At 39.0% G+C, this 15,395-nt stretch overlaps 1 protein-coding gene and 2 pseudogenes across 1 annotated transcript; all 3 read right to left on the reverse strand.

Annotated features, from left to right (window-relative positions):
* LOC110259706 lies at positions 2,013 to 2,870 on the reverse strand (annotated as a pseudogene).
* LOC110257115 lies at positions 4,730 to 6,454 on the reverse strand (annotated as a pseudogene).
* On the reverse strand, positions 7,081 to 8,104 carry LOC110257118 (olfactory receptor 1J4-like). Its single transcript, XM_021075906.1, has one exon. The coding sequence runs from the start codon at positions 8,081 to 8,083 to the stop codon at positions 7,142 to 7,144; it is 942 nt and encodes a 313-aa protein (XP_020931565.1). The 5' UTR covers positions 8,084 to 8,104; the 3' UTR covers positions 7,081 to 7,141.

Raw genomic sequence — 15,395 nt, forward strand, 5'->3', positions numbered from 1 at the left:
TAACTGGAATATAATATCCAGCACAAATGGACATCTCCATAGAAAAGAAAATCATGGACTTGGAGAATAGATTTGTGGCTGCCCGATGGGAGAGGGAGGGAGTGTAAGGGATCGGGAGCTTGGGATTATCAGATACAACTTAGAATAAATTTACTAGGAGATCCTGCTGAGTAGCATTGAGAACTATGTCTAGATACTCATATTGCAGCAGAATAAAGGGTGGGAAAAAAATGTATACATGTAAGAGTAACTTAATCCCCATGCTGTACAGCAGGAAAAATAAAATAAAATAAAATAAAATAATTTGCTTGAAAAAAATCTGTGCTTACTGTTTTTTAGTTACTGTGAGACTAGTTTATAAACAAAATTCAGTGTTCAATAATAACTTAATTACTTTGTTTCCCCATTTAGTCTGATTATGGCATTAATTGAAAATACAGTTAGGCTCCTTTTTTGTTTTATCCTGTTTTGCTTCATTTTCCTCACCTTCTTTTTATTTTTTAGTGGTGAAAGATACCATTATCAAAACTATACAAATAAATACTCTCATCTCCCCATTTCTTCTATCCTATTCCCACCCCAACACCTAAAAATATGCAATTTCACTACTTTCAAATTGATTCCTCATGTGTTTCTTGTTCCTTAATGGGAAGATACATGTATATATAGTTTTCCATTCATATTCACATAAGAAGTAGCATGCTTTAGATGCTCTTTTGTGCATTGCCTTTTTCATTTTGTAATATACCATGAAAAACACTCCATATTGATTCATAGGTATGTTTGTCATTATTTTTTCATAGCTGTGAAATATTCAGCTTCATTGATATTCAATAGTTCCCTTTTGAAGCCCTAGAATAAAACAGCAGTCGTGAATGAACTACATGCCATCTAATTGTATACCTCAAAGAGTTTAAATCATAAATTTCATGTTTGGTAGCTATTATACACAATACAATTTTTTAAGAAAAAGCAAGTCATAATCTCTACATAAAGAACAGAAAAGAATAATAAAATATTAATAATGTATGATTATTAATGTAATGGAGGGGATATGGAATAATAATATATATTTTATTGATCAAATTGATTCAAGGGAAGTTAGAATAAATAGGAAATCAGATGTCTCAAGTAGAAAACATATAGAAACCTGGAAAACAGAAATTCAAATACATTCTGATTATATTGGATATTAATAGATCAAATTCTCCAGAAATACAATGATGGTCAACCTGCATAAAAAGATAAAAACCCAACTTATACTGCTAAGAACTAACACTTTCCAGATATAAGGACATAGTTTAAAGTGTTGGAAAAGAAATACATGTACACTCACTAAAATAAAACTGGTATATCTAAATTAACATCAGAGGAAGTAAATGAAATGTGAGGGTAGGAGTCATGTCTAAAGAGAAATCTCCCCTCACTGTAACTGCAATGGTGTGCTGTTCAAAGAATAAGAAAAGGCTCCCTATCATAGGAGAGCATTACTTTGTAGCATTAGCCAATTTCCACAGTGTAATTATGGCCATCATGGCTGATATCAATCTGCCAGCATGATGTCACTGACTGTGGAGTTGAAAAGAGATGTTCATAATCAGCTTGAAGCCAATGCAAGCCAACTTCACAACATCTTACAGAGAAGAATCAGTCCACAAGGAGCAGAATATGATGCTAAATTGGTGTGTTCTCAATAACATAGTATAATAAATATATAAGCAAAAACTCACATATCCAAAAGAAGAAAAAAGACATAACAAAAATCATAATTATGTGACATACTTTGTATGAGATTTTTGACATACTATATGAGAGATAATGAAAAAGTGGAAAAAATTAAAGATAAGGAATATTAACAATGTGAGTAACAAACTGGACCTTATTGACATATTAACACTATACATGATGGTTTAATGCATATTCATTTGATATTACAGAGTTGCCAACAATAAAATAAATTTAGGAAATAATCTCACTGTGTCCATGACTGCAAAAAGAGGGTTTAGGGATTGTCACTTCAAGAAGTTAACCCTATTGACAAATATCTCTATGGCCTGTTTTATATTTCTGTTCCTGAGGTTGTAGATGAAGGGGTTCAGCATGTGAGTAACTACTGCATACACAATAAAGCAATTAATGTCTTTGTCATCAGAGTCCCATGATAAGGAGAAAAACTGAACACTAGCAAATGTCTCAGAGTATAAAGATACCACAAAGAGATGGGAGCCATGGGTGAAACAAACTTTAAAGAATCTCTTGGTGGAAGAGACTCTAAGTACTGCAGTCCCTATATGACTATATGAGCCCAAGACACTACACAAAGGTAGGATTAAAAGTGTTCCTCCCAGGAGTTCCTGTCATGGTGCAGTGGTTAATGAATCCAACTAGGAACCATGAGGTTGTGGGTTCGATCCCTGCCCTTGCTCAGTGGGTTAACGATCTGGCGTTGCTGTGAGCTGTGGTTTAGGTTGCAGATGTGGCTCAGATCCCACATTGCTGTGGCTCTGGCATAGGCTGGCGGCTACAGCTCTGATTCAATCCCTAGCCTGGGAACCTCCATATGCCATGGGAGTGGCCCAAGAAATAGCAAAAAGACCAAAAAAAGTGTTCCTCCCCGAGTAAAGATGACCAGATCCTTGAGGGAGGTGTCTGAACAGCTCAACTTCAAGAGGGCAGTGAGGTCACAGAAGAAGTGGAGGATGATATTATCCACATAGAAGAAGAGTTAGACAACTACGTGGGTGTGCAACAGGGCATGGATGCAACAGAGGAACCAGGACCCAGCTACTAAGGAGATATACATTTCCTTCCTCATGATGGTTCTACGGTGGAGAGGCTGACAAATTGGCCGCAGACCTGTCATAAGCCATCACTGTGAGAAGGAAATTGTCAAGACATCCAAAAAGTATGAAAAAATACATCTGGGACATGCACCCTACATAGGGGATGGATTATTGCTGAGTCTGCATGTTCAGCATTTTTGGAACGATGATAGATGAAAGGGAGACATGAGTTAGGCCCAAGTAGCTGAGGAGGAAGTACATGGGGGTGTGGAGTTGAGGGTCCAGTCTGATGAGCAGGATGATGAGCAGGTTCCCCACCACCATGGTCATGTACATGCCCAGGAACAGGCATGCTCTGGCCAAATGGGGAGCCCCAGGAGGAGGAACTCAGGCACATGGCTCTGGTTCTCCCTCCTCCTGCTGTTCTTGCCTCCCCTGGGAATTGGGGAAAGTGGGAAATGCCAATGTACATGCCAATATTATAATTATGTCCTCTGTCCTATGAAAAGTCTTAATTTTGGCTGCCTTTCCCTTTATTTATCTTAATTGTTAGTGAATGAATCAGTCTTTCCAATTCTGGCTCCAATAATACCTAAAACCCTTACAGTAACCAGGTATTTTACCAAAGAAACCAACAGAATGTACTCTTCATTCAATAAATAGTTACTGGAAAACTGCTTTTTCCCAGATTGAGTGAGTACATAGGAGTCAGCAAGACAGAATTTTCTGTGCTCAAGTTTGCATCTTTACATCAAGCCATGTTCAAACCTCTGTAATTTGCTAAGATGAAAATGTGAAAAGGGCATCAGGTAAAAGTTATCAGTCATTCCTTTCCTCACAAAAAGCATTATGAAACTCCTTACATGAAGAGTTACTGAAGCTATGTCATGGGCTTTGCACCCTACCTGCTATCAAAAATATCAAATCCGGAGTTCCCGTTGTGGCATAGTGGTTAACCAGTCCGACTAGGAACCATGAGGTTTCGGGTTCCGTCCCTGCCCTTGCTCAGTGGGTTAACTATCCGGCGTTGCCTTGAGCTGTGGTGTAGGTTGCAGACGCGGCTCGGATCCCGCATTGCTGTGGCTCTGGCATAGGCCGGTGGCTACAGCTCCGATTCAACCCCTAGCCGGGGAACCTCCATATGCCGCGGGAGCGGCCCAAGAAATAGCAACAAACAACAACAACAACAAAAAGACAAAAGAAAATATATCAAATCCAGGCTTCCAAGCCAATGTCAATAGTTCCAAATATTTTGATGTGCTTTCAAATTAAATCTTCCCACTGGCCTAAATAAGTACTTTTTTTGGTCTTTTTGTATTTTTAGGGCTGCACCCATGGCATATGAAGGTCCCCAGGCTAGGGGTTGAATAGGAGCTGTAGCTGCCAGCCTATACCACAGCCACAGCAATGTTGGATCCAAGCTACATTTGTGACCCACACCACATCTCATGGCAATGCCAGATCCTTAACCCACTGAGCGGGGCCATGGAGTGAGCCCACGTCCTCAGATACTAGTCAGATTCACTAACCAAGGAGCCATGACAGGAACTCCTTAACCACTGAGCCATGACAGGAACTACCCAAATAAATATTCTTTCACACATTTTAAGCATAAGAAAACAAAAGTATACATTACTTAAATGTGCAAAGATACAGACAATTAAGTGCAACAGGAGGAATCACATAGCAAACCATCAAAAGTACTTTATTAACTAGAGACTGCATTGCAAAGATAAGCATTTAGGACTTTACTAAAAATACACATTAGAATCTTTGGGGGGACTCACTCCTCCATTTATTAGAATAACCACATTTGGAGAGGCACAAAGCACTTAAGTTTTACATGACTACAGATTTATCACAAATCTAAAACTCTTTAGCCACAGATATTTCACTTACTCCATTTAAAGAAAAGCTTTCAAAACATCTGAATTAGCTTCATGGGAACTACATATTTTTAAGTGCTTGTACTTCCTGCTCTAATAATGTCTTCTTTAAATAGAATCCAGCATAGAAGGGATTGAAATATGTAAGGTCACAATGTAAATCCTTGGGAGAGATAGTGAAATAATTTTGTGCAGCATGGAAACAGGTGTTGTGTGCACAGATGCTCTGCAGGGATTCACTGGCCTCCATGGTTTGTGCTGTTCATTCTGGTGCTGTCTGACTCATTTTCTCCAAAGGGTTATTTACTGGAAACAAAGTGACTGGATCTGTTTGTCCCATGTTGGCAAGGCTTCTTGTGTTTCAAAATGGACTGTTCCAACAATCTGATCAATAACTCAATTCATACATCCTTCTGTTATCATTTGTGATGCTATTTTTTCTGTCTTCATGCAGGAATCTCTAAAAGGGTTCCAAGTTCTTCAAAAATAATATTATTATATAATTTGCTAACAGACACAAATTTTGCTCCATGACAGCTCTGTCCAAGATGCTGGAACCATCTGCTGTAGTTGCTTTCTGATGAGGCAACAGCATGGCAGGAAATTCTTGAGGGTGAATTCCTCTGATTATCCTATCTAGGTACATTTTCTCTGAGATCCCATAAGCCACAAGTTCATCCTTAAAAAGAGTAGCTAGCATCCAAGAACACTGCTGTCCTGCTCATGCCAGGGTGGTACATTGTAGAGCATATTTTAAGGCCTCTAGTCTTTCATGTTTGTGAACTATTGTCTTGTAAGAGAGCTCATTGTGCCTCATGCAGCTTCAATTGATTTTCTTCTATAATCAAGAACATGTGCATAGCATAAATTATAATGTGTCTGTAACTGCTCACTGGTTGATTCATTCCAAAGAAATGATGTCCAATTTATGTAAGCCTCTGCTTGTATTGGATCATCATCCTCCAGATATAGCCTAGCAATCTTCAGGTAAGGCTTCAGTTTATAACCTACATTATACTGTTTTTGTCCTGTTTCCAAAGGAATTCCCACCAACACTTGGGCTGCATTTCTCCAATCTACTTCTTTTCACATATGGATGCAAGATTCTGTCTTGTGGAAGCAACCTGCTCCTCAAGTGAAATGACTCTAGGTTGGATCTTTTCCAAGGTGAAATGATAGATTCCTTTGGCTGTGCTATCAGGTATGTTAGGAAATCAGTCAGCAACTGGCAAGAGATCACAAGGCTAACATTCTCATTTACCCTTGCTTCCACGAAAACTTTCAAAGTGCCTAGTTGTTCTTCCTAAGATAGCTGAATGGCTTTTCTAGGATCTGATACTGGCCCACCAGATCTTTATGAGAGCCACTCAAATTCAGGAGCTGGCCCAAATCCTGTGGCACAGCTGCCATCGTCTTCCTCCCAGATCAGTGAAGGCTGGGGGGCCCACATTAGAATCTTAAGGAATGTTTGTAGCTTTGGGAAGCAAGAAGCCAAGACATGGAAACAATCAAAATGTCCATCAACAGATGAAAGATAAAGAAGATGTGGTACATATATATCATAGAACAGAACTCAGCCTTATAAAGAATGAAATATGCTATGTGTAACAACATGGATGGAGCTAGCCATGATCATACTAAATGAATTAAAACAGATAGAGAAAAACATATATCATAAGATATTACTTATATGCGGTATCTAAAAAGAATGATAAAAATGAAATTATACACAGAACAGAAATAGACCCAGAGATACAGAAAATGAACCAAATGGGGTAGGGGGGAGGAACAAATTATAAGCCTAGAGTTAAAATATACACACTGCTATAAATAAAATAGATAATTAACATGTACCAATTATATAGAACTTGGAAATATACTCAACATTTTGGAATAACATATAAGGGGAAACACTGAAAAAATATATATATATACTATATATTAAAACTGAATCACTTTGCTCTATACCTGAAATTATAACATTATAAATCAAATATACTTCAAATTAATAATTAAAAATTGAAAAACCAAAGCCAATAGATGTCCATAATAATGAAAATATATATATGTCTATATACATATTTTTTAAAAGTATTAAAAATGGCTCAGTGGTTAACGAATCTGAGTAGGAACCATGAGGTTGTGGGTTCAATCCCTGGCCTTGCTCAGTGGGTTAAAGATCCGGAATTGCCATGAGCTGTGGTGTAGGTTGCAGACACGACTCAGATCCTGCATTGCTGTGGCTGTGGTGTAGGCCGGTGGCTACAGCTTCAATTTGACCCCTAGCCTGGGAACCTCCATATGCCACAGGAGTGGCCCAAGAAAAGGCAAAAAGACAAAAAAAAAAAAAAAACCAAGGACCGTTTAAAGGACAGTTAGGAAAGTGCTAGAAACATTGGTGACCAACACACAAATTTTGAGTGCTTTTCTAGCAAGGTCAGTGAGTAACATAAGAACAAGTTTAGGTGATTCTCACTTGGCAAAAAAGTTATTGTTTCTGAAAAGACTCCCCAGAGCCAATGTCATGTCTCTGTTTCTCAGGCTGTAGATGAAAGGGTTCAGCATGGGGGTGACCACTGTGTACATCACAGAAGCAATGATGTCTTTGTCCTGGGACTGGCCTGATGAGGAGGAAAGGTACAGGGCCATAATTGTCCCATAGAACAGAGACACCACAGAGAGGTGGGAGCCACAGGTGGACAAGGCTTTGCAGATCCCTTTAGTACAGGGGACCCTCAGGATGGAGACACCAATGCGGCCATAAGAGACCAGGATGCCACTCAATGGAAAAATGAGAATCATAGCCCCAGCAGTGAACGTGACCAGTTCATTGAGAGAGGTATCTGAGCAAGACAGCTTAAGCAGGGCAGCATAGTCACAGAAGAAGTGGGGGATGATACTGTCAGAACAGAAGTACAGTTGAGCAAGGAGGAGGGTGTGGGTCAGGGCATAGGCACAGGAGAGGAGCCAGGATACAGCCAACAGACATATGCACAGCTCATCCCTCATGATAATGGCATAATGTAGAGGGTGACAAATGGCCACATACCTGTCATAGGCCATCACTGCAAGGAGAAGGTTATCAATGCAAGCAAAAAATATGAAAAAATATATCTGTGTTATACACTCTGCATAGGGAATAGATTGATCTTGAGTCTGCATGATCATCAGCATCTTAGGGACAGTGACAGATGAAAAGGAGACATCCGTGAGGGCCAGGTGGCTGAGGAAGAAGTACATGGGGGTGTGGAGGCGAGGGTCCAGCCTGATGAGCAGGATGATGAGTAGGTTCCCCAGCACTGTGGTCAGGTACATGGCCAAGAACAGGGCAAAAAACATGCCCTGCTGCTCTGGCCAGATGGGGAGCCCCAGGAGGAGGAACTCAGACACGTGGCTCTGGTTCTCCCTCCTCATGCTGCTTTTCTCTATTCTGGCAATGAAGAGAAATTGGAAATTCCTGGAATTTAGAAGTAATGAGCAGAGCAGTTACTACATGGTCACATGTTTTTCAGAGTGACTGTGTAAGTGTACAGACAGATCTCACTGCACTGCACTCACTCACTGATGCCTCATCCAGTCTGGTAAGAGCAACAAAACATGATTTGTCTGAACACTGACACAGTCACGTGGAGAAAGTATATCACTTCAATCAAACCCTTCGGTGGAAATAAAGAACAGGTCATTCTCTTTATTACAGAGTGGACACACATGATAGATATTATGGAGAGAGTAATAAATAAGAAACTGTCCCTTCCATGGGTCTACTGTCAGAATGTTTATGTGCTTGTGTCTCTCTTACACACACACACACACACACACACACACACACACACACACACACACCACCAAAAGAGATATTTTCAAGACTAATGTACCATGTACAAAATGAAGTGCACAACACATAAACTTATGTTTTATTACTAGATTGACTATAAGAAATACAAAAGAAAGAAAAAAGAAGGAAGAAATATAAGACAGAGGAAGAAGAAATAAAGGAAGGAAGGAAATAAGGTAGGAAGGAAGGATTGGAGGAAAGAAGGAAGGGAGGGAGGGAGGAAGGAAAAGACAAACATTATGAAAGTTGCTGAAAACTTCATTAGAATTTCCATATGAGCAAGGAATTTTACTTCTGGTTTTATACCCAGAATAATTGAAAGCAGGGAGCAAAAATGTACTTTTACACTGATATGTAAAATAGCAGTATTTGAGAGATGGGATTAAGATGGCAGAATAGAAGGACTGGAGCTCAACTTCACTCCTAAAAACAAGAAAATTCACAATAAAATATTGAGCATTCTTCACCCAAATGGACCAGAAACCATAAAAAAAGACATCCTACTCCAGAAGAAAAAGAGGAGGACACAAAAAGAGGTAGGAGGGGTGATTTTGTGATATAAACAACCCCATACCTCCTGGGTGGTAAGCCTCACAGGCTGGAACTAACTGGTTCACAGAGACTCACCTACAGGAGTGAGAGTTGTGAGCCCCACATCAAACTCTCACATGTGGGGATCTGGCATGGGGAGAAAGAGCCCCAGAGCAGCTGGCATTGAAGGCCAGTGGGGCTTGTGCGCAGGAGCTCCATGGGACTGGGGGAAATGGAGACCCAATTCTTAAAGGGCATACACAGATTTTCATTTCCACTGAGTCCCAGGGCAAAGCAAAGTCTCCATGGGAATCTGGGTCAAACCTGACTACAGTTCTTGGAGGACATCCTGGATAGACAGGGGTGAATGTGGCTTGTTGTGAGGGAAGGACATTGAAAGCAAAGCTCTTGGGAATATTCATCAGCTGCCTCTCTCTGAAGGTGGCCATTTTGGGAAAATCTGGCCCCATCCATCAGTCAGCTGCTGAGAAGCCCCAGGGCAAACAACAACCCAGGAGGGATCACAACTCTGCCCCTCAGTAAACAGGCTACCTAAAAACCCCTCAGGCACACAGCTGCCTCTAATCCCATCCAGAGACTAAGCCCAACCCACCACAGTGATAAGAATCAGCTCCACCTACCAGGGGGAAGGAATCAGCCCCTCCCATCAGGAAGCCTACAGCAAGCCCCCATACAGACTTCAGCCACAAGGGGAACAGACACCAGAAGTAAGAGAGGCTACAACTCTATTCTCTGTAAAAAGGTCACCGCACCAAAAACATATAAAAATGAAAAGACATAGAACTATAACTCAGATGAAGGAGAAAGGAAAAACCCCAGAAAAGCAGCTAAGCCATGAGGAGATTCTCAGCCTCCAGGAAAAAGACTTTAGACTGTGGATGCTGAATAAGATGCAAGACATTGGAAATAAACTGGAGGCAAAGATGGACAACTTACAGGAAACACGGAGCAAAGAGATACAACATATAAAACTTAAACAAGAAGAGATGCAAAATACAATAACTGAAATAAAAAAATTCACTAGAAGCAGCTTGTTAGCTGAACACAGGAGGCAGAAGAACAGCTTGTTAGCAGAATACAGGAGGCTGAAAAACAAATAAGTGAGGTGGAGGACAGATTAGTGGAAATTAAGGATGCAGAACAGAAAAGAGAAAAAAGATTGAAAACAAATGAAGTCTCAGAGAACTCTCGGACGACATTAAATGCACCAACATCCGAATTATATGGGTGCTAGAATGAGAAGAGAGAGAGAAGAGGACAGAAAAAATATTCCAAGACATAATAGCCAAAAACTTCCCTCACATGGGAAAGGAACCTCAAATGCAGGAAGCACAATGAGTACCATAAAAAATAAACCCAAGGAGGAACACACCGAGACACACACTAATCAAACCGACCAAAATTAAAGACAAAGAGGAAATCTTGAAAGCAGCTAGGAAAAAGAAAAAAAACATTCAAGGGAACCCCAATATGGTTATCAGAATATTTTTCAGCAGAAACTGCAGGCCAGAAGGGAGTGGCATATTATACTTAACATGAGGAAAGGAAAAACCCACCAACCAAAATTACTCTACCCAGCAAGGCTCTCATACAGATTTGAAGGAGAAATCAAAACCTTCACAGATAAGCAAAAGCTGACAGAATTCAGCAACACTAAATCAGCCTTACAACAAATACTAAAGGAACTTCTCTAGGCAGAAAAGAAAAGGCAGCAACAGGAAACAAAAATTCCACAAATGACAAGGCTCACCAGTAAAGGTATATATACAGTAAAAATACAAAATCATCCATGCACAATTCTACCACCAAAATCAGAAATCATAAGAGGTGGGTACAAATGCAAGACACTGGAGATGAACTTGCAATTAAGAGAACAACAACTTAAAACAATCTCATATACATATAGACACATATCAAAACTTCAGAATAACTGCAAACCAAAAATCTACAATTGACACACAAAAAAATAAGAAAAATCAACTCAACTTCAAAACTAAACAGTGTCATCAAACCAGAAGAGGAGATAACAAGAGAAGAAGGAAAGAAAAAAGAGCAACAAAAAAATCCAAAGCAATTAATAAATTGGCAATAAGAACATACATATCAATAATTACCTTAAATGTTAATGGACTAAGCGCCTCAAGAAAAAGACATAGTCTGGATGAATGGATACAAAAACAAGAGCCCACTTCACGCCTAGGGACACATACAAATTGAAAGTGAGAGGATGGAAGAAAATATTTCATGCAAATGCAGGTCAAAAGAAGGCTGGAGTAGCAATACTCATATCAGACAAAATAGACATTCAAATGAAGAATATTTTAAGGGACAAACAAGAACATTACATAATGATCAAAGGATCAATCCAAGATATAACAATTGCAAATATCTACGCATCCAACATAGGTTCACCACAATATACAAGGCAACTGCTAACAACCTTAAAAGGACAAATCAACAATAACACATGAATAGTGGGGGACTTTAACACCCCACTCACAGCAATGGACAGATCAACCAGACAGAAAATCAATAAGGAAACACAGGCCCTGAATGAAGCATTAAACCAGATGGACTTCATAGATATTTATAGGACATTCCACCCAAAAGCAACAGAATACACATTCTTCTCAAGTGCACATGGAACACTCTCTAAGATTGATCACATCCTGGGCTATAAATCCAACCTCGGTAACTTTAAGAAAATTGAAATCATATCAAGCATCTTTTCCAACCACAATGTTATATGACTGGAAATCAACAACAAAAAATTACCTGCAAAAAACACAAACACGTGGAGACTAAACAACGTGCTACTAAACAACCAATGGATGACTGAAGAAATCAAACAGGAAATTTAAAAATACCTAGAAGCAAGTGACAATGAAGATACGACACTCCAAAACCTATGGGATGCAGCAAAAGCCATTCTAAGAGGAAAGTTTATAGCAACACAAGCCCACCTCAGGAAACAAGAAAAAGCCCAAACAAGCTAACATTACATCTAAAGCAGCTCAAGAGAGAAGAACAGACAAGAACTAAAGTCAGTAGAAGGAATGAAATCATAAAGATCAGAGCAGAAATCAATGAACTAGAAACAAAGAAAACCATAGAAAAGATCAATGAAATGGAAAGCTGGCTCTTTGAAAAGATCAACACAATTGATAAATGCTTAGCCAGACTTATCAAGCAAAAAACAGAGAGGACTCATATCAATAAAATTAGAAATGAAAAAGGAGAAGTAACAACAGACATCACAGAAATACAAAGGATCATGAGAGACAACTACATGCAACTATATGCCAATAAAATGGAAAACCTAGAAGATATGGACAAGTTCTTAGAAAAGTACAATCTTTCAAGACTAAAACACAATGAAATAAAAAAGATGAATGGACCAATCACAAGAACTGATATTGAAACTGTGATTTAAAAACTTCCAACGAACAAAGTCTAGGACCAGATGTGTTCACAGGCGAATTCTATCAAACACTTAGAGAAGAGCTAACACCTATTCTCCTGAAACTATTTCAAAAAATGGCAGAGGAAGGGATTTTCCCAAACTCATTCTATGAGGCCACTAACACCCTGATACCAAAACCAGACAAAGATACCACCAAAAAAAGGAAACGACAAACCAATTTCACAGATGAACACTGATGAGAACCCTAAAGATCTACCAGAAAACAGAGCTCACCTATGAATTTGGCAAAGTCACAAGATACAAAATTAATACACAGAAAAGAATGGCATTTCTATACAGTAACAATGAAAGAGCAGAAAGAGAAACTAGGGAAGAAATCCCGTCTACCATCACATCCAAAAGAATAAAAAACCTAGGAGTAAACCTACCTAAAGAGAAAAAAGACCTGTACTCTGAAAACTATAAGACACTGATGAAAGAAATCAAAGAGGACACAAATAGACGGAAAGATATACCATGCTTGTGGATTGGAAGAGCTAATATTATCAAAATGACTATACTACCCAAGGCAATCTGCAGATTCAATGCTATCCCTAGCAAATCACCAAGGACATTGTTCACAGAACTCAAACAAAATATTTTAAAGTTTGTTTGGAAGCACAAAAGATCCACAAGAGCCAAAGACATCCTGAAAAAGAAAAATGGAGCTGGAGGAATCAGGCTCCTAGACTTCAGACTCTACTACAAAGCAACAGTCATCAAAACCGTATGGTACTGGCACAAACACAGACATATACATCAGTGGAACAGGATAGAAAGCCCAGAATTAAACCCATGCACCTACAGCCAGCTCATCTATGACAAAGGAAGCAAGGATATCCAATGGAGAAAGGACAGCTTGTTCAATAAGTGGTGCTGGCAAAACTGGACAGCCACATGGAAAAGAATGAAAGGAGAACACTCCCTAACACCATACACAAAAATAAACTCAACATGGATTCAAGATCTACATATAAGACCAGACACTACAAAACTCTTAGAGGAAAACATAGGCTAAACACTCTCCGACATAAACCACAGCAACATCTTCTCAGATCCACCTCTTAGAGGATTGACAACAAAAAGAAAAATAAACAAATTGGACCTAATCAAACTGAAAAGTTTCTGCACAGCAAAGGAAACCCTAAACAACACAAAAAGACAACCCACAGAATGGGAGAAAAGCTTTGCAAGTGGTTCAACTGACAAGGGATTAATCTCCAAAATTTATAAACACCTTCTGCAGCTCCATACCGAAAAAAAAAAAAAAAAAAGCCTATGAAAAACTGGGATGAAGATCTAAACAGACAGTTCTCCAAAGAAGACATACAGGTGGCCAAAAAACACATGAAAAGATGTTCAACATCACTCATTAGTAGAGAAATGCAAATCAAAACCACGATGAGGCACAACCTTACACCAGCCAGAATGGCCATCATCAAAAAGTCTACAGACAATAAGTGCTAGAGAGGGTCGTGAGAAAAAGGAACCCAAGTACACGTTGGTGGAATTGTAAATTGGTGCAACCACTGTGAAAGCAGGATGGAGATTTCTCAGAAAACTAAACATAGAACTCCCATTTGATCCAGCAATCCCACTCCTGGGCATCTATACAGAGAATACCACGACTCGCAAAGATACATTTACTCCAATGTACATGGCAGCACTACTTGCAATAGCCAAGACATGGAAACAACCTAAATGTCCATTGACAGAGGAGTGGATCAAGATGTGGTACATACACACAATGGAATATTACTCAGGCATTAAAAGGAATGAAATACCGGCATTCTTAGCAGCATGGATGGACCTAGAAATTATCATGCTAAGTGAAGTCAGCCATACAATGAGACACCAACATCAAATACTTTCACTGACATGTGGAATCTGAAAAAAGGACAGACTGAACTTCTTTGCAGAACAGATGCTGACTCACAGACATTGAAAAACTTACAGTCTCTGAAGGAGACAGTTTGGGGGGTGGGGGGATGTGCCTCGGCTGTGGGATGGAAAACCTGTGAAATTGGATTGTTATGATCATTATACAACTACATAAGTTCATTTGTGTAATAAAAAAAGAAAAAATGATAATATAGCAGTATTATCAGTAGCCAAAAGATGGAAACAACCCATGACCTTTAGCAAAGGATAAATCATATCTGGTCTATATATACAGTGGAATATGATTCAGCCTTAAAAAGGACAGAAAATTTGAAACAGCCACAACATGAATGAACCTGGAAGACATTATCCTAAGAAAAATCATGCAGTCACAAAAGTGTAAATACTGTAATATTCCATTCATATGAGATTCCTGGAAGTATAATTAATAAAGACAAAATCAGAATGGTGACTTTCAGGGGCTTGTATGGGGAGGAAAATGAGGAGTTATTGTTCAGTGGTCATAGGGTTTCCATTTGGGCAGGTGGATGGTGGTGATGGTTGTATAAGATATAATTTACATACTGCCACAGAAATGTTTGCAAAAATTATTGAAATGTTAAATTTTGTTACATATTTTAGCACAATAAAAATTTCAATTTAAAAAATATATCGCAAGAGTCAATGAATTTTGACAAAAATAGCAATCAAAAGGAGAATGACACAAAAAAGTAAATAAATCAGCTCATTATTTGGGTAGGATGGGTAAGCAGACATCAGAAACTAAAGATGACAAAGATATAGGAGGCCATTAAGCAAGATCAAATAACTTTCTGAAAATGTGTGCTTAACTCTGAGGTCTCATTCGCACATCGAGGAAGCAGTATAGGCTCACACCGCAGCCCTTGATGATTAGTAGGTCCACAGAGCTTGACTCATTGTCTTTGTTAAAATTTTTCCAATAAATGGTTTTCTTCACATCTGCCATTGTCTTT

This window comes from Sus scrofa, chromosome 1, assembly GCF_000003025.6.
Source record: "Sus scrofa isolate TJ Tabasco breed Duroc chromosome 1, Sscrofa11.1, whole genome shotgun sequence".
NCBI lineage: Eukaryota > Metazoa > Chordata > Mammalia > Artiodactyla > Suidae > Sus > Sus scrofa.